At 42.4% G+C, this 19,226-nt stretch overlaps 2 protein-coding genes across 2 annotated transcripts in view; both read right to left on the reverse strand.

Moving 5' to 3' along the window:
* NRIP3 (nuclear receptor interacting protein 3) overlaps nucleotides 1-19,026 on the reverse strand; it is a 33,685-nt gene extending 14,659 nt beyond the window's left edge. Inside the window, exons 1-3 of the mRNA XM_044426102.1 lie at nucleotides 18,853-19,026; nucleotides 6,695-6,871; nucleotides 4,062-4,144 (exon numbers count right to left, since the gene is read on the reverse strand). Of these exons, the coding sequence (XP_044282037.1) occupies nucleotides 4,062-4,144; nucleotides 6,695-6,871; nucleotides 18,853-19,026 (434 nt within the window). The remainder of the gene's footprint in view (nucleotides 1-4,061; nucleotides 4,145-6,694; nucleotides 6,872-18,852) is intronic.
* On the reverse strand, nucleotides 14,330-15,160 carry LOC123021343 (cilia- and flagella-associated protein 77-like). Its single transcript, XM_044426045.1, has one exon. It carries the CDS (start codon nucleotides 15,158-15,160, stop codon nucleotides 14,330-14,332), a length of 831 nt encoding a protein of 276 aa, XP_044281980.1.
* Nucleotides 19,027-19,226: the final 200 nt, after the last annotated feature.

The following is a 19,226-nucleotide window of genomic DNA, read 5'->3' on the forward strand; positions in this document are numbered from 1 at the left end:
CCTAGCTAACATGGTGAATGGTGACCAATGATGGGAGTTGCAGACCAGCAGCATCTGATGGGCCACATTTTGCCTATCCCTGGCCTACTCTGAACAGCAGAAAGTCCATCAGAGAGAGAACATTTTAAAGCAGATAATGGTGAAGGGGAAAATATGCACTTAGGAGATGGTTAAATGCATCAATACCAGATACAAAGCAGCTAAGACAGCAGCACTCCAAAAATAGTTACTAACCAGCATTAAAAAATTACACCTGGGAAAACTGGGAATACAACACCTTGGGAGAAACATCTGAACATTCAGGACTAAATGAATAAACTGTGCCAACAGCATAAATTGGGGATGCAGAAACTCCAGCTCACAGGGCATTCCAATCTGGCCCACAGCATCTCCCTGGATTCCACCAAGCTTGAGACCCTACAGAGAGAGTCTCCTTTGTAAACTACAGTCTGAGCTCAGGGATAACAATAGGGACTCCCCTGCTGTCACTTGCTGAAATGGGTGGCAGCAAGACTGCCTTGTGCTGGAAGGAGTAGAATAGAAAAAAGACTAGCATGGAACCACCCATGGCCAACAAGGGTGGTTAGACAAACACATGTGATCACTGGATTTTGAGATTTCCAGTTTGAAATCTTGACTCTTTTGCTGAATTTTAGCATTTTGTTAATCTCTGTTAACAGACAAAAGGAAGGAGTGCTTCTGCGTAACAGAAACAACTACTGAACAAATATTTAGTCAAAAAAGCTGAAAATGAATGTGGCCGGAAGAGCTCAGCTGGATCCTCTAGACATTTCTTGCTGTGTTGACACAGAAGCTTGTTCTGAGCTGCCCTGGTGGGTAGACTGTACTTCTGGCTAAGTTACATGGCCAAAGGATTGATCGCCATATGGTGAGTACTAAACTCAATGTTCTCTCTCCTTCCTCCCCTCCTCCCCAGGAAATATAGGCCCTAATTTCCTCGGCACAAATGAAGATCACAACATCTAAGCCTTCTAGTTTTCAAGATATGTTCTAAAATCGGAGCTTCTGGGACTTCAGCCAGCTAGCCACCCTGCCTGCCTTCCTGAAAGTGATTCCTTCTGAATATGAGAACTCTTCTGACACAGACTGAGGCTTATGAGCAGGGCTGTGGAAGCTCACTAGCAAGGCTTGTTCACCCTTTATAGACTCAGCAGTACTTCTGTCTTTCTTAGTACTTCTCATGTTGTAGGGACCAAGAACCAATTCCACACACCAGGGGTGCACTCTAGCCCAGAGTGCCATATGCAGTGTCAGCTGGGAGCTCAGACACATGCCCCCCTCCCACATGCTTAAACCTCCTCCCCCTTCCTATTGAGATCTAAGGATCTTTGTGGGGTAGAGGTGAAAGTCTCTCCCATTCCCAATGATTTCCCCTGGGATCACTTTTTCTCTTGCACAAGAAGTGGGAAAACTACTTGTGGGAAGCTTTTCCCTTCTGTTCCCCAGTGATCTCCACTAAGGTTGCTGTTCTCTACTTCTCCTAGCACTGCAAAAATAGCAACCTCAGGAGTGGGATCACTTGGAGACGGGAAAGGAATTTCCTTTTGGAAAGAAACTCTGCAGAGGTCTTTGACAATGGGGGTCATCAGGCAACCATGGGTGGGCCTGGGAAGATCTGGGAGGTGGAATGGCATGGATGAGAAGGTTTAATCTTCTACTCCTTCTGGTGGTGGTTCTGATCTGAATTGTGTTGGGGGCACCTATTCTAGAATAAAAAGAGAGAGGACTAACTTTCACAACACCTGTGTTTTTATCATCATATGTGAGTTGTAGGAATCTTCAAGGATGTCTCAAACCTAAGTCTGATCCACAGGTCCTTATATCAAACTGCCTCCCCTTCCCCACACTGCCACCAATTCCAGAAAAGGACCCAAAGTGATGAAAGTCTGGAGAACAGGAGCTGTGCCAGTGGTTGCTAACATGGTGCTGCAAGGACAATTCAGTGGTTGACCAGCTGACTGGAAGAAGAAGGAAAAAACCCAACTGGCCTGGCTTATTCTTACATTTTCACTAGCAGCTTGATGTACAGAAATCAGCTGGTCAAAGCTCTGCACAACAAAGAGATCATGTTCCTCCCTTGTTAACATCCCCACATCAGTCTGCTCTTAGACAGCCAACACAAAACTTGGAGAGTGTGCAACCTCTTTGCAGCCTAGCAAGATGTGCCGTAATGATTCATACGCCCTGTGCAACCACAGAGTTCAGTACTGGCTGTAGTCACTCTCTAGGTTTCAGACAGAAATCTTTCTCTGCCCAAGCCACGCCCTCTCTGCATTCCAAGCACATCTATGCTCTATCCCGAAATTATAGCTGTTCTCTGTTGAAGAAGAATTCATCCCCAGCTAGAGTTGTCTCCTCTGCTGGTGTTCCCTCACATTTATACAGACAGAATTTATGTATTACACATGTCTTCTCGAAAGCCTGTGCTATAACTCAACAAACAAACAAACAAACAGTAATACATGGCTGGAGTTGTCTGCTCCCCACATTTTCTGCAGGCAGGAAGGAGGTCAAGACACATCTTTTTAATTTGGCTTTCTAAATTGTAGGTTTTCTAACATTTAACTATGCTTTCTTTTGCTTATGACCTGTGTTTTCTGAATTTTTGTAAACTGCCTTGGAAGGTGGTATAGAAATATAATCAATCAATCACTGGATCGGATCAGAAAACAAGATAACGTACACATACAGGTTGAGTACGGATTCAGTGTGGGTTGTCACCAAACTGTGAGTTGTTGAAATGCGGGTTATCGTATTCTCTGAATCGAATCACAGTAAACAACAGTGGTTGATATTCACAACTTCACAAAGAGAATCCATAGTCTGTGGTGGATTTTGAGTTGTTGCTGCTTGTGGCTAATCAGCCATGGTTTGTTAGTGCAACTGTGTTTAAACAAAAAACTCCGTGTTCACAACAAACCACACTCAACTCTTGAGTGTGCATTATCATGTTGTCTGAATGCAGCCAATCATTCCTTCAATAACTACACCTTTTCCTGGATGTGCAAAGAGCATGACTTGTGAAATGGATGCCTCTTATTGAGCTGCCAAAGAAAGAGACCTGCTTGCTCAACCTTTGGCTATCAGATGGTATAGAATTTAAATAAATGCATAGATATCCTACAGGTCCCAATAGGCTGAAAAGAGGAAATGGTGCCAGCTGTTCTGCAGGAGGCAAGATTATCTTACAGCATAAAGCCACTAAATGTATAATTATGACTTTGTGCAACAAGCATGTAACTTGCTCAGCAGTGCTTTGTTAATTAATAGGTGCCACTCTCTCCAACCACTGAGAACTACAATTGTGTTCTCAGCAGTCAGATTGGGGTGGTTCTCAAAGAGTCCTTTTTATTGTTTGTATAACTATGGTGAATCGATGAAATGATCTCAATACTTTAGCATAAGAACATGCCAGGGAATTTTGGAGATTCCATCAAATCCACAGTCAGGGTGTAAAGCAAGGTAAGGTCTGATTGGATGATGGAGTGAATGACTGCTACGAAATCCCTCTGGACGCACAAACCTTAAATTTCATGAGGAAAACTTAAACACTGTTTAGGGTATATGCAGTCCCCATGGTTTAGCAATCGGGTTTTTATACTCTTTCAAAAACCAGTCAAACCTACTTGATAGGTGGAAACAATGGAAAGAGAAAAAAAATGTGCCTGAACATGATGGGAAATAGAGCTTTTCCTCAAACCTTGTTTCAACTCTTTAGAAACTATGATCTGTCTCTAATCTTATTTATAGCAGGCCAAAGACAGAGGGAAAAGATGCTTCATTGCCTGCAAATACAGCACTGGCACGAAGTATCCATTTCTCTACTGTTATAGGGAACTAGAGCCTTGCCGTTTACTCTGTGCCTGGCTTTCTTTCTTTCTTTGTAGTTCTCACAAGAACTGCATTCAGACAGTCTCTGAGCACCACAAAGGAGGATCTAGGTTTAGTTCAAAAGCAGATAAGCAAACATTTGTGGGACATTTTCAGTTGTTTTAGTGTTTCAATCCATCTTTTTAGCAGCAGCCTAGAAAAACACTTACCCAAGTCTCTCCAAACAGGCAGATGATATGATATTATGCTGACATCCGGTGTCAACAACAAGTTGTAGTTCCTTCCCAGAACACTGTTGGGGGAAAATAGAGCATTTAAAGGAATCAACTGAAGGTAAGCAAGTGATCTACTTTTAATTTCACTGTAGCATAGAATAGATATTTGAAAATCATATTCCCACCCAGAGAGTCATTTTAACTAACGGGCAGGACAGAAATTTAATACATACATACCTTTCCTCTCTACATCCCTACCCTGCCAGTCTGGAAGCCTCATTTTTATCATTGGTGGATTTTCCAATGGAAGTATGGTTTCTCTAGATATTAACTCTGCATCTTTTACAGTTTATGTGAATTTAACAGAACTCTGAGTTTAGTACTCCTTCAAACAGGTACTTCCTACCATGCTAAGACAGGAGATGTTCACACAGTTAAAACTTGCCTCTGTGTGATGAATCCCACTGGCCCCTGGTGTGCATCCGTCAGAGTGTCACCTAGAACTTTGCATGCAGGTGCAACCACCACCGGAATGAATGATCCCCATTACAGGATGGATTAAAATATGCTACCTGCCAGAAAGCTATGGCAATATTGCCGGAGAGTCCTATTGCAGTGACTTGTCCATATGGAATTTATGTGCTTCTGGGGCTGCTGTGCAGTTGGAATGGAACGTGCGAAGCAAAACTTTCTGAGCAAAGCAGCACTGAGCGTTAGCCATCACCAGCGATGTGTAGATTACACCTGCACAAATTATGACTCCTCAAGTAAATGTCACCTGTCAGCCAGGAACGGTGTCCTCCTGGGTGTCTGACAAGCCTCCTCTAACACAATTTTGCAGGCCAAACATGCCGGGAGGCACATCAAGCTCTTGAAGAGGCCCCTCTGCAGCAGGTCTCTCTATGGAAGGCACGTATTGTGAGTCATGATCCCTCACGGCATCTGCTCTTCGGGGCCTTGCCAAGTTTTCCAGCTTTTTGAAACAATTACGTGGGGGCTTTTTAGAGTGAGGAAAATCTTGTATTAAATTTTAAATCATGACAAACCAGAACAAAAGGCTTGTGAAAAGATGAAAATCCACTACACTGAAGTTGTACCACCTTGGGCTTAGTAAATAAAACATATAAAAAGGCAGCAAGGTTCAAATCCCTGGAAAAAGCTGTGTGTAAAGAATGGCTTTCTTCTCTTCAGCGCCAATGGAAAAAGAAGCCTCTGTCCAGCAGTGGGTTAAACCCCTCAGGCAGCTAAGCCCTCAGCTGATGGGCAGCCTTCACCATGGCTGCCTGTCAATCCAGGTGTCATTCATTCATTCATACATACATACAAACAAACAAAACCCCAAATCATTTCTCAAGATAAAAATACTACAACCCAATGAATAATATGATAAAACAGTAATAAACAACACGGTCAAATGATTATCTTCTATCACTTACAATGAAACAATAATGAAAACCCACACTATAGAACTGAGTGAATAGAGCTGCAAAGTGGAATCAATTTGCCCGTTAGTTCAGAGGGTGCCAACCTTTTTGACCCATGGGACACTACTGTGGGCGCCACTACAAAATTTGGGTCACAGCTTTGATGGGCTGCGCCTTATTCAGCCAAACCTGTTGTTTCATGTTTATTGGCCACTGTAGTGTCTCTTTAATAAGGGACTGTCTAATTTGGCTGTTAGTGGTGCAATATGGCTAATGCTTCTTTTAAGTATATTTTTGGTAACATCCAGAATTTATTCTTTTGGCAGGAAGAGTATTACATTGGTAATTTTTCTTTTATTGGAACAGTCTTAAACAGTCACTTATATACATGCTTTTTAAATTACTTACCTGGTTCACAGAAATTAACAAGTGGACATAAAAGGATTATTTAGTCCCTTTTAATAGCTAAAAAACTGATACTACAACATTGGAATAAAGAGTCTTCTGCTATAATGCAATGGATTCAGGGACTTGCAGTGTTTTTAGTATTTGGATAGGTGACATGTAGATGCAACCTTCAAATGGGTAGTTCTAAATAATTGCTAGAAAGCTGTATGCCTATGCATTCCTTGCTATGAATATATACAAACCCAGGGACATATATTAAAATTGAATTAAATGTCTAAACAAGTTTTACAGGTGTCCACAAACATCATACTGGAGTTCCCTACACTACATGTTTTTTTTAAACTGTTGATTGACTAAAAATGTTACCCTGAACTAAATAGGAGGCATATTTTTTAAAGAACCATCATTATAACGGAAGAACTTATGAAACCTTTGGGCAGTGTGCGCCATGTCAGAAGAGGCACTCTGTCAAGAGGGAATGCCTCTTCTAAGATGGTGCCTGCTGTAACACATACAAGAACCATCTAAGAACATATGTGCTTTTCCTAATGTTTGCGTTATTCATATACAAAGAGAAGCAAAATTAATTACTGAACAAATTAATCAACTAAACTCATATGTTCAATTGATTAACATTTTGGTTGGCAGTAGACAGCATTTCAGGCACTTAAGTGCTTCTGACTCCTCATAAAAGTGTTGGAAAAGCTGTCCTGAAATGCCTACATTTTGGAAGCATAGTTGTCTTGTCACAATGGAACATCAACTAACATGATCAAACCTAAGCCAGAAGCATACCTGGCAGCATACCAGGATCAGGTCCTCTTGTTCTGTTTTCTTGGGGCCCTCCAACTTCATTTGATTCAGTTTATTTGCCTGAGCTGAGAGGTCATTTTTTTGTGAGGAGGACCCACGGTTGTGGCGCTTGGACATGTTTGTCTCCATCAAGCGTTTCTGCAAGATATTATGAGGTTGCTAGCGAGAGAAAGAGTAAGAGAGAGAGAGAGAGAAGGAAGTGTTGGTTTAGGGGGAAAGAGGTAAATCAAATTGTTACATTTGACAGCAATTTGCAGTTTCAAAGCCCCAGTAATTAAAAGTATTTGTGCCAAACAAGAGTGGCAGTTATGTCCACAATGCAAGCAGACTGATGGCTGGATCTGAACTGTTGTGTTTTGTACACAAAGAATTGAGACAAAGAACCATTCATTATGATCTCTGCAACCTGATCCTGCACCAAATTATGCCATGCGCTTGGGATGAAGCCAGTTATGTTCCAATTTTCAAGATATTCTTTGCTGGTTTGAAACATGGGGTGGACTGCCTCATTCATTTCATATCTCAGTTTTGCTTTCAGCAAAATGGTTACTGGCATCAGGACAAAATAAGTGCACTGAAGATCTTGCCACACTAAGTCATCCTGTACTTGCTCATATTGTGAGTTCAGCCAGTGAGCATAACCACGGCAGATTTTTTACATTTTACTAGAAGAGAGTCACAAAAATGATCAAACAATCCAGTCAATTCATTCATCATAACCACAGTTTACTAAATTGTTTTTAGGGCCTTTGCTCCAATCCTTTTATCAATCACTACAAATAAAACAAAGTTGGATGCATGAAGTTCTGTACAGGTAGTTTACCATTTGCTCAGTCAAACCTTTTCACTGATATACAATTCACAGTAGAATAGATCACGAATAATATATCCCATATTTGTAGAGCCCTGCATATACAGTAACATTGAAAAATGAGAATATTCACATACCTCCTATCCAAATATGAGAAAGCCAAAAACTTGATTCACACATAATGCTAGCCTGTGGCTTTATCCATGGTTAACCAATGTTTTGTTGACCTAGGATCAGATTATAACAAGTTATGGATTGAATACGTGGTGGGCCAGTGTTATGCGTGAACCGGGTTACCATCTGGAAGCATAATTCCATAAATGCCTTCAGAGTGAGTCAAGAAATTAAAATAATGAGAAAAAAATCACACACATAACATGAATTTCCTTTTCCTTTTTCAAGCAGCACATATTAAAGGTACAGAAGTTTGGTCTTCCTTGTTCTCACAGCCCTGGGTTGACTAGCTCTGTATCATGACAGCTGAAAAAATGCACTGCAGATCAAATCTATCTGGACATTTGCCAAACGAGGAGGAGGGAACTCCTGTTTTCCCAAATCTTTAATAGTTGTCTAAAAGGAAAACATCACTTGATGCTCTAGGTGTTGCCAGCCCTGCAGGGTTATAGTGGGTGTATTGCCCAAAAGGAGTTTGTGTAAGGCATAGGCTTTGCCTATCGAAGAGGGCCAGGCTCAGTGCTGGGTGTCTCCAAGTACAGCTGGAAAGGACCCCTCCAGATGAAAACCTAAAGCAGTTTTTCCAAACCAGGTGGCCTCCAGGCATTTTGGACTGCAGTTGAACTTGGCTTGAAAGAGAAGTCATAAAGGACCGTGAAGTGCCAGAGAAATTGTGAAATGCTTCCTGTAAGCGAAAATTCTTGATTTAATAGGGAAAGGAAAAAAAATGTATGCCTGGGCAAAAATGAACTAAATTATAAAAAGATGTATGTATCGAGTATATGTAATATAGTGTTTGCTATTATCTGTGGTTTCAGGCAACTGCTGGGAGGCTTGGAACCAATCCGTGTGGATATGGGGATCCTACTGTACAGTGAACTTTCCCATTGTCAAAGGCCAAGATGCTTGTTAGGAAGAACGCCAGAGATTATTGCCATGAAGCTCTTTTGCCCAGTCATTCTGTAGATAACTGCTACCTTTGCTGCGAGAACAAAGCTATTTACCTTACTGAAGCAGCTTCACTCATGCGAAGAGGGAAGGGGGAGCCCGTGTGCACAGAGACAAACTCTGTACTTGTGCAAGGGGAGTTTATAAAATCCATGACAAGCGACATGGTCCTTTGATCGCAGCCTGGGGAAATGAACTGACATGTCACTCATCCAAGCAATTCTGGAGGCCAGTGGAGTATCAAAGGACCAATGCAACCAGAGAAGAGAGGAATGCAAGCTTTCATTCACTTGTCTACATTCTGCATTTATATTTCATCATTGCATTAAAAATGTACATCATCTTAACACAGATGATTTCATTTCTTCCTAAATATTTTTGAGTCTAAAGAGAGGTGCCCTGGTTCTAGGCCCCTGGGGTCCAAACAGGAGTTGCAGTTGGAGAGATAGGGAAGGCTTGTCTTTCTTTCTGTTTGGGGTATTTACAAAGCTCTCCTCCAGCACCATGTTTTGAATGCTTCTATTTTTTCATGTCAGCTTTCTTCACTGTCCAGTTTTTACACTCATACATACTGACTGGGAATACAATAGTGTGGATGATCTTAGCCTTCAGTGAAACACATTTACACTTGCTGATCTTTTCTAGTTTCTTCACTGTTGTCCTTTGAAGTCTCAGTCTTCTTCAAATTTCCTCATTGCACTCGTCATCTGAATTTAAGATTGAGCCTAGATATGCAAAATCTTTCACAAACAATTCTGTGTCTTCATTATTGACAGTAAAGTTTTGTAACTCTTCTGTAGTCATGCCTTTTCCTTTCCTCATGTTTAGCTGCAGTCCTGCTTTTTCACTTCTTTCTTTCACTTTCATTAGAAGCCATTTCAATTCATTGCGGCTTTCTGCCAGTAATACAAAATGATCTGCACCTCTTAAATGATTGATGTGTCTTCTGCCATTTTTCACTTCTTCCTCTGATCCACATCCAGCTTTTCTTATTCTATGTACAGGCTGAACAGTCAGAGATAAAACACACCCTTGCCTGATGCCTTTGCCTATAGGAAACCATTTCTGTTTCTCCAGATTCTGTCTGGAGTAGCATTTTGTCCACAATACAGGTTATCCATCAGGACAATCAAGTGCTTAGAGATAAATAGGCCCACTGTAAAAGAGGGTTGGGGAACTATTTTTCTGTTGAGACCCACATTCCTTCATTGATGAGTGACCAGGTGACAAGTGTCATTGGTGTGTAGGGTTGAATCTAGTGAGGGGTGGAAAAGCGGTGGATTACCCCCTTTCTCTTTCTGCCACTTCCTTTTCTCTTTCTCCTCTTAGATTTTCACTCAGCAGACTCAAGGAAGGGACCGGTCAATCATGTCAGAGGTCTGGTTTGACTGTATCCAGAATATTCTTGAAATGGCAGGTACTACATACAGTTCTGGAGCACAGGCCATCAATCGCTCTGTAAAGTAATTCAGGCAGGGGCAGTCCTGAGGGATAACCCCACCATTGGGCTGAGTGAGGTGGTCACCCTGGGAGACAGATGCTGAGGACAGAAGGTGGGACTTGATGGGAATGGATGAAGGCCAGAGCCATAAATCTCTTTTTCTTTCTGCCTCTGCCCTGAAGCACATACACATAGCACAAAACTGTTTCTTTCATAGGCATTTTCTGCTAATATAGTGCTGCCAGGAACTGCATTCAAACACTACTGGATAGGCTTTGGCTCACCATGTGGGAACATCCTCAAAGACCAAGTGGAAGCTAACTTTTCTCTGTATATCAAGCAGTGAAGTTTCAATCAAAGAGCCACAGGGCTGAAACTAATGCGCATGACTTATTATTCTATTTATTATTATATTAATCTCATAATAATAGTTTAACTTGATGATGATGATGACGACATATAATAGCAATAATTTAACTTCTATACCACCCAATAGCTGAAGTTCAACTGGGCAGTTTACAGTAATTCGATAGGCAAGAACTAATTCACATAAATTTCACTGGGTGTTGAAAATCCAGCCATTGTAGTTTAAAAAAAGAAGAGCAATGAATGGATAGCGCTAGAAACCATCCTTTTGGAAGCAGCTCTGCTGTCTGAGAAAGACAGAAGAACCAGGTTCATAAGGAACCCAGGGAGCTGCATTTTTATGCAAAGGAGTAGTGACAGATCTTATAATACATTTATCAAGCATTAATTCCTGGCATTCTTTGAGGAAAGCAGCCACTGTTAAACTATAACACTAACAATAATTTGGTAGTGTTGCCATACCTCAGTCTCTCACACACAGCAGTGTTGATTCTATCTTCTTGTGCAACTTCCAGGTTTCCCTGTTTCCTTCAAGCTACTCCAACTCACCAGCAATATTTATTTTTCCTCTGCCTCTACCTGGCCTCCTTGCCCATCAGACCTTACTGTACCACAAAGTGTTCCCTGAACAGACATCTTTTTTTCTCAGTACCCCACTTCTGTGAGAACTATTAGTGTCTTGTCGTTAACTCTTGATGGAGTTTGACTGTGCACTCCTTAAGGCAAGATTTATGACGACTTTCTGTGTGTTTCTGCTGGCATCAACAAAATGAGCACCCAGCAAATAAGCATTAGATATGGCAGAGATAGAGGGCAAAGTTATAAATAATATTTCCCTCTCTCAGAGCTTCCTGTCGCACTACAGGAACAAAATATATCCATGCCAAAAGCAACCACTTCTGCTAGATACACAAGTATTTGGCATACACAGCAGCTCCTAGATGGTTCTCTAAAGGGAGCATAGCTTGTCCATGCTCTGTAATGTTCAAGTATCATCTATAACAAGGGTGGGGGGGCCTCTGGCCCACTCAGAGTCCTTATCCAGCTCTCACAGTTCCTCCTCACAGATAGCCATATCTCCTTGCTCTGACAGACATGCCTCCTTTCCTCTCCCCACCAGCCACTGAAGTCCTAGCTACTGGCAGTAAGAACTGAAGCTACCATTTGCTGCTAGTTTGGCCCCACCCTTTGATTTGGGCCCTACCCACCCCAGGATGCATCCCAGGAGCTTTTCTGAAATGAAATGAAGCTGTTGGCTGAAAGGGAGCCCCCATCTTGATCAATTAAATCCAAACAGTCTCTTTTTCTCTCCAGAAAACTATTCGTCCTTTGCAGACAGTATCTGAGGAATATTTCCCAGTGGTCTTTTTAGATAACCTTCGATACCTCTCTCTGCTGATCGGTTTATAGACCTGAAGAGGAATAAGATGACAATCCTCCAGAGATGCTGTTGTTCCAGGAAAGAAGTCATGACAGTGGCTGGGAGGACCTACAGAATCTTCACCCCTCTGGTCTTCCTTTAATGCTTAGTCCTGTGAGGTCAGAAAATGATGACCTACTCAGAGGAAGAGGTACGCAATGTGCTTTGTTACATTGCCTAGAGAAATGAAGATAAGGAAGAGAAAAGCGGAGGAAACAGCGAGGGAGGAGGAGGAGTGCTACCAATAAGAAGGCTTCATGCAGCCACTCTGCCTTTTATTTTTTAACAGATTATCTATGGTAGAAAACAAATGGGACTTTGTCCGCACAGCAAAGAGAAATGAGCCCTGGTGCTGTAAACACATTTCTCAGAAACTAGAACTGCCTAACTTGGTAGAACTGGTGCCCAGGTCTTATTGTCACTCGATCAGCAGATCTGCCAGAAACAGCAGCTTTATTCTCTGATGCTATCTGGCCATACTGTTTATGGGTTTTGTGACAAAACCACCAATTACATTGCACACTGATGGAGCTAGCTAAACAAGCACACACATACACAAATGAATGTTAGACAAAAGATGATGCTATCGATATCAGAACCCATTTCTGACATTCTAGCACACTTGCCCAACAACTGAGCCCTGTATCCGAAGAGGAAGTGAGGCCAGCATGCTTGGTCTCAAACTTTTACTGCACTTTCAGGCAGGTCACTTCAGTCATGCTCCTTTGTAACCAAGAAATACAACTCAAGAAGTAAGACTGTGCAGATAGAAACAGATTTGATCAGCAAAGGCTGGCTTGGCCCTGCACCTCAGTGATGCCCCAGTGATGAACCTTGATTTTTGCCTACAACGCCTTGCAGAAGCATTTGTCCCCCCTGGACCTTTCCACAGTTTGTTCTGTTACAACACAGAAGTGAAGTAGATTTTACTGGCACTGTTAACACTGATGCACACCAGATATTCAACACTGTGGAGGTGCAAAATGTTTACTGTGGCTCACAAGTAAACAAAAACAAACCTGCAATGCTGCCTCCATAAGTATTCACCCTCTTTGCTGTGGCATGCCTAAATAAACTCTGATGCAAACGACTGTCTCCCGAGGTCACTGTAAATAGTTGGGTGCCCACCTGTGCGCAACTCCAGTGTCACATGACCTCAGATTAAATACAGCTCTTTCCAAGCAATCAAATCAGCTCTGGGATAAAGTCCTGCAGAAGCAACAATTGGAATTGGATGTTTTTAAAAAATTCCCAAACTATGAACATCCCCTGGAGTACCATTAAATCCATCATTACAGAATGGGAAGAATATGGCTAAATCACAACTATGTCTGAAGGAAGCCGACCAGCAAAACTGAGTGACCAGGTAGGGAGGGCATTAGTCAGAGAAGCAACCAAGAGACCTAGAGAGAAGAAGGGCTGGAGCCATGGAAACGGAATAAAAAGAAATCCAGATGTTATCACAAATACAATGCAAGCAGCTAAATTACACATTTTATGTTCTGAGTCATGATAGCTCACCAAAAACCCATGTTAAACAGTGAATCAATTTTTAAGCATTAAATAGATTCCATAGAGACTATTTTGTTTTATGTACCTGAGAGCTTCCTTTTTCTGAATATGCAGCTTATATGCATGGACTGCACACACACACACACCTTGAAAAGATTGCCCAATCAATGCAATTTGTGATGATCGCAAAAAAGGAAATGATAGTAAATTAGTGCATATATTCAGGATAGTCTACAGACCAGAGGAATGAAGGTGGATATACAGTAAATAAATAAAAAGATTTGGGAGAAGAATACAGATCAGTTGTCTGAAATTGAGACTGGTTTCCAAACAAGGGGTCTTTTCTCTGGCAAAAACAAAAGAGCAGTGTCTTCCTCTCTCATTAACAAAGAAATGTGTCTTTTATGCTAAAGCATAATTTGACATCCTTGGTTTGTTTGGTTTTTTTTTAACCAAACACTGGATTTCATTCTGAACATTATCACACCACTATATACCAAAAGGGGATTCAGATCTGTCATTCTTGCGGTAGAAGAGCACTGCTTGCAGAATGCAACTTCTTCTTCCTCTCCCCTTCCCCACCAGCACCTGCACCCCCCCCAAATCTGCTCCAGAGGGTGCCCCAACTGATCTACTGGTGCCAGCTGCTGCTACCATGGCAACAGTGGTCTGCTGCATTGGACTGTTGCATCCCATATTATGACATGCTAAGGCCGCGGGTGCAGCGCTGCTCTTTTGCACGAGCCCAAGTTCCATTTCTCCTGCTGGCCCAAGATACAACCAGCACATCCTGCTACAGCAGCCCAAATAAAACTTCCAGCAAGGAACTTCATTTTAATGCTGTCTTCATGACGAGCACTGTCATAAGCTTTCTTTTTTCTATGACAAGTGTTCCTTCTCTTGAGACAGAACATGCAGTCACAAGCTTCTTTATCAAGCCAAGTCCTATAAATGAGTATAAATGCCCTGTGCCGGCTGACCCTGTCGAACTGCAGCTTCGGCCTTCTGAGCTTTGAAAGCTTTTGCGCGGTCTTTTTGAGTTGGAAAGGTGGCGAGATGGGGAGCAACTTTCTCAAACCGTGGCATGTGCCACAGTGAGTCCGACTTCACTGGGATTTGGTGCTTCCTCAGCAAGACAGTCCGTGTATCATGTGTTTTCCCTTGCCTTTCCCTCTTGTGCTTCTCTTCTTTAAGATGTATTTTGAATGCTTGCTGCTCCCGTAGCCAGAGATCCCCAAACTTATGTTGAAGAACATCTGTGATGGGTGTGGAGGGGCGATATGGCCTCCCATAGGTCATGGCATCGGGAAGACGAGGCGGATCCTTTGGGAACCGATTCCCATCAGTTCCTTTGCAGCGGACATCATGGTGTTGACGATACAGGTAGTGCTCCCTTGCAGTGAAAAGACCGGCATTGATTCCATTATAATTCATGGTAATGAAGTCCTTTGGCACTTCCTTTGCTTTGACAATCCTGGGTGGCACTACCTGCCAGTGCCCAATGGCTTCAGGAACTCCTCCATCCATCCCACGTAAGGTTAACCCATAGACAAAATCTGACCCCGGAATTTTGGTGTACCTGCGTGTTCGTCCTAACTCCGGCTTTAGAATGAGGTGGTTCTGGAACATGGTGTCTCTCACCAGTCCAATCCTGTCATTTTCTGACCCAGGCTGGATATCAGCTTGTGTCAGTGGCAGCAGCGCTGGTGGGCAAATGTCACTTACAGTAGCCCTGCTTTTACTCTTATTAAGGTATTTTTGTTCAAGAGACTCCATTACTGATAGATAAGTAGCAAACAGAAGCTTTTGCTTCTAGTTCCTTCTGTCACAAAGAAATATTTGATACAAGCATTGGTGGCCCTCTGAGTGTAACCTGAAACTTTTGTGTGACATCACAACCCATGCAAAATTTACTGTTGTGATTCACTGTGTCATCAAAGCCTGATCTAATCATTTCTGGCTTGCCAGTGAATTACTCAATACAAGGTGGTAGAGAGGATGTGTGTATGTAGCTGAAGAGGGAACGAGGCCCTGATAGGTCATTTAATGTAGTGTTTGTTAAACAGAAAGATGCTCTTGGGTATGTTCTTTCTCTCAGGAAGTCAATCCTTAATTTCTAGATGCTGCTAATGAAGTCCTCACACCAACAATCACAAGAAATATTCTACAACCGTACGCTTTTAATAATAGTTTTTAACTATTGCTACTATTATGGCATCAAATGTTTTACTCATGCTAAGTATTTTATATATTATATATTAGAGTTCCCTTTTGAGTGTTCCTTGGTTATGATGACAAGGTTATTTTAGGGTACTAGAAAATAATAGAAATACTGTCTTAATGCAGGGAAAGAGAATCTCGTTCATTCCAAGACCTGAATTCCATTTCGGATCAGTTCCAGGGTACAATTACAGTGGGGTGTAGGGCAAAGGCAATGGGGCTGGGCCCAAAAATACAAAAGCCTCCCTTGTATGTTGGTTAAAACTTCCAGCCAGTAATTAAACCTCAGGAGACATTTCGGCCTCTAGTCTGGACAAACAACTGCACAGAAGCCAGAACCCACAAAACAATTGGTGGTTAGATAAGAGGGAATGGGGTCATCTGGGGAACCCAGGTGGATGGGGTAGGGACCACAGAAAGCCAGATTTGGGCCCCAGGCCTTTAGTTCCCCACCCCACATTAATTTCTTCATAAAATGCTACACACATACATGCTATATGCCCCGTAGTCTGAGAATGAGTTCATGTGCTTGACTTATTGGCTCTGAGCAACTTCTGAGTCGTTTCTTCTCGCTCTTTTTTGTGTTCATGGCATATTGTACTAGATTGTGGTAGATTGCTGTTGGTAGCTGCACTTCATCTGTGGGCCTCCACCTTCCTCTTAGGAACTCAAGCTGGACCCTGCTGTGATCCTGTCTTAAGTCAGCCCTGCTGACTCTCAGTGCATACTGGAACCAGGGCCCAGACTGGATATCTCCCTTCACCCTGTGCTGCCCCCACTTTATGCCAACCCAGAACTGTTGGAAGAGCAAAGGTACCAGCTGTTGTGTAGCAACCCCATAACCCCCCCGACTGACCTACTTGCAGTGGTACAGGAACAGCGTTCTAATGTCAGTACCAAAGATCAGAAGGCAACACTAGACCCAAACACAGTGAGCTGTAGGGAACAGCCGTGTTATCAGTGAAAGGCAGGGCTCCGAGAGCTAATGCACAGGAGCCATTCCTCCAGGGCTTGAGTCTGGAAGAGGAATGTTTAACCCTGAACCTCAGAGCTGCAGCTACAGGCCAGCAGCACACCCTGAGGAATGGTCTGTTACCAAGCAGCACGCTGGTCACAAGGATACCTTTTGCTTATTCCTCAGAGGGCATTTCTGCCTCTGGCAGTTGGCCAATCCTGAACCTTTACACACCTGCTTAGGACCAGTTTCAGAGTCTGGAATGTAGCTAATTAGGTCATGAAGGATTAGTTGGTGACCATGCCTCCAAGGACTCAAAATCGCCTTGATGTGCCTTAAAGCCTTTGGCACAAGCAGTACCTCCATGATTCCATGGGCCCAATAACATCAAAACATGTAAGCAGAGGTGTAGTGCCCCACCATCAGCCCCAAAGATAGCAATACCAAGCACCTGAAGATCTATCCAAAGACGCCACGGGGCCCAAATATTTCAATGCTGAGTGAACAGAATAATCCTATCCCTGTACTCACTGCATCACTTCTCTGTGATTTTCAATTTTCTCTCCAGCTTGTTGATGATGTAAAGCAGTGATGGGGGAACCTCTATTCTCTGGGTTGGACATGGCTCTGAGAGTTCTCCATCTGCCCACAGATTTCTTTTGCAGTAATCTTCCACCCATAATGGGAGGTGATTATATTTTAAAGCAATTAACCTTTGAATACTCTGCAATTTAGAACTGAACTGTGATTTTCAGTCATGAGAACAATTGCCTAAAATTGAGGTGTAGATTTCAGAGGCATGAGACCTTTTGCCCTGGAGCTTACTCCTGTGTAGACACACTTAGACTTCACATGGATTCTATTTGCTTGTTGGAAAAATGTCTAGGTTGGTAAGGGTTACCTCTGACTCTGCCCAGTTTGCCTTCTTTGTCCTTGGCTATGACCCACTGCTGGACTGCAGTTCCTGAAATCCTTTTTAAATTTTAATTTGACTCCTGGGTTGACAAAGGAACAATGCACTGATATACACAAAAAATCCACTTAGAACAGACTCACCAAAATTAAAGACGTTATGTCTAGATTTAAACCTAGCACCAGATTTAAACCTAGCACCTAGCAGTAGCATACTTGGGTTAATAAGCACTTAATAAAATGGGTTAATAAACACTCAACAAACCCATCTACCCATGGTAGATGCAATAAGTTGATACGTAAGAACATATTATGATCCCAATATTTTAATTAAAACTGGCATCTTAGTTTATGCCAGCACTTGTTCCCAAGCTCATGTTGTTAACACGTTATAATAGTCATAGTACTCATTTATCCGTTACAAATCCAAACCTGTGTTTTAACATCATAACAACTACACAAAATAAAAGTTGGAAAAAGCACATCATTCACCATATTGAGCTTTCTCTTGACAAATGTGAGGTCAGATATATCATACAGCATACAGAACAAGATCTGAACTCCAGAGAAAGCAAGAAATCAGCATCCACAGAAGTTTCTGCAAAATGGACTGTTATTCTCATTTCCAGTGTTGACCATAATGTATATGTATATTTAAAGAAGCCAGGGAAGCTTTCAAAATGTATGTTCTGGAAGCAGGCTAGCTTCCTGCTATGTGGGAGACAATATTTTAAACTAAGAGCCAGTGTAGAGGAGCCACAGAAAATCTGTGGCAATCTCGCAATATGTCTTTTTTCTTGTAAGTTATATATCCTCCCTTGCCCTAAACTGGATCAAGGGCATGACACTGTAAGGGATGGGTTTTAAACCCTTTTTCCTACACCCTGAAACTGATGTTTGGGGTTCTGAAGAAAATTTACAAAGATTGTAATGTAAAGCTGCCAATCTGCAATCCTGAACAAATTTACTTAAAAGCAACTTCTACTGAAACCAACTGGATTCATGCCATAATATGAACACTTACATTACTGGAAATAAATGAAATTGGCTAAACAAGGCCATCTTTAAAAGCAAAAGAAAACATTGCCAAGATGAAATGGCTTGTTTCATTTGCAAGCACAAATATAAACCACCTCCAGCTTTCAATAAAATCCATTTAACACCTAATAATGGCTTAAAGGCTGCACCATCCTTCCTCCTCCCCTCCCCCCACAGTTTAATTGCTATGCTCATTTTCGATGGCTTCCGAAGGCAATCAAGCTCATTATCCTGAACACAGAAGAATATAGCTAGGAAACACAGCCAGTGCTTGAAATTAATCTTGTGCATCTATGTTTCTGAGATCAAAATATGTATGCATATACGTCTGTATAGATCTTACAGTATCTTTTGAAGTTCCCAGTTTTTTCAGTCCATCTAACGGCAGCAGGTCAGCAGAGTCCTTGTGGTTAAACTGAACCGCCTGCTTCATCCTCCTCTGCTGTCGGAGAGACGCGGCTTCCCTCATGTCCACATCCTTCCTCGTCGGCTCTGTGAGGAGCCCTGAGTAAAACATCTTTGGCTCTTTCCTGGCGCTGCCCCCCTCTCGCTGCTGCTGCTGCTGCTGCTGCTGCTGCTGCTTTACTCCGATATCAAAATGAATGCCTCGCTGATCTGTTGTGTGCACTTTATAATGCAATCTGTGTGACGTTTCGAGAGCAGCAGGTACCCCAGCCAGCGTGGCGTAGTAAAGGAGGGGTTCTGCGCACACTGCAA

The sequence above is a fragment of the Varanus komodoensis genome, unplaced genomic scaffold, assembly GCF_004798865.1.
Source record: "Varanus komodoensis strain SLA01 unplaced genomic scaffold, ASM479886v1 scaffold16, whole genome shotgun sequence".
NCBI classification, from domain to species: domain Eukaryota; kingdom Metazoa; phylum Chordata; class Lepidosauria; order Squamata; family Varanidae; genus Varanus; species Varanus komodoensis.

Bases quoted from the DNA above. Each gene is read 5' to 3' on its own strand.
- LOC123021343 (XM_044426045.1), bottom strand. From the start codon at position 15,160: ATGGAGTCTCTTGAACAAAAATACCTTAATAAGAGTAAAAGCAGGGCT.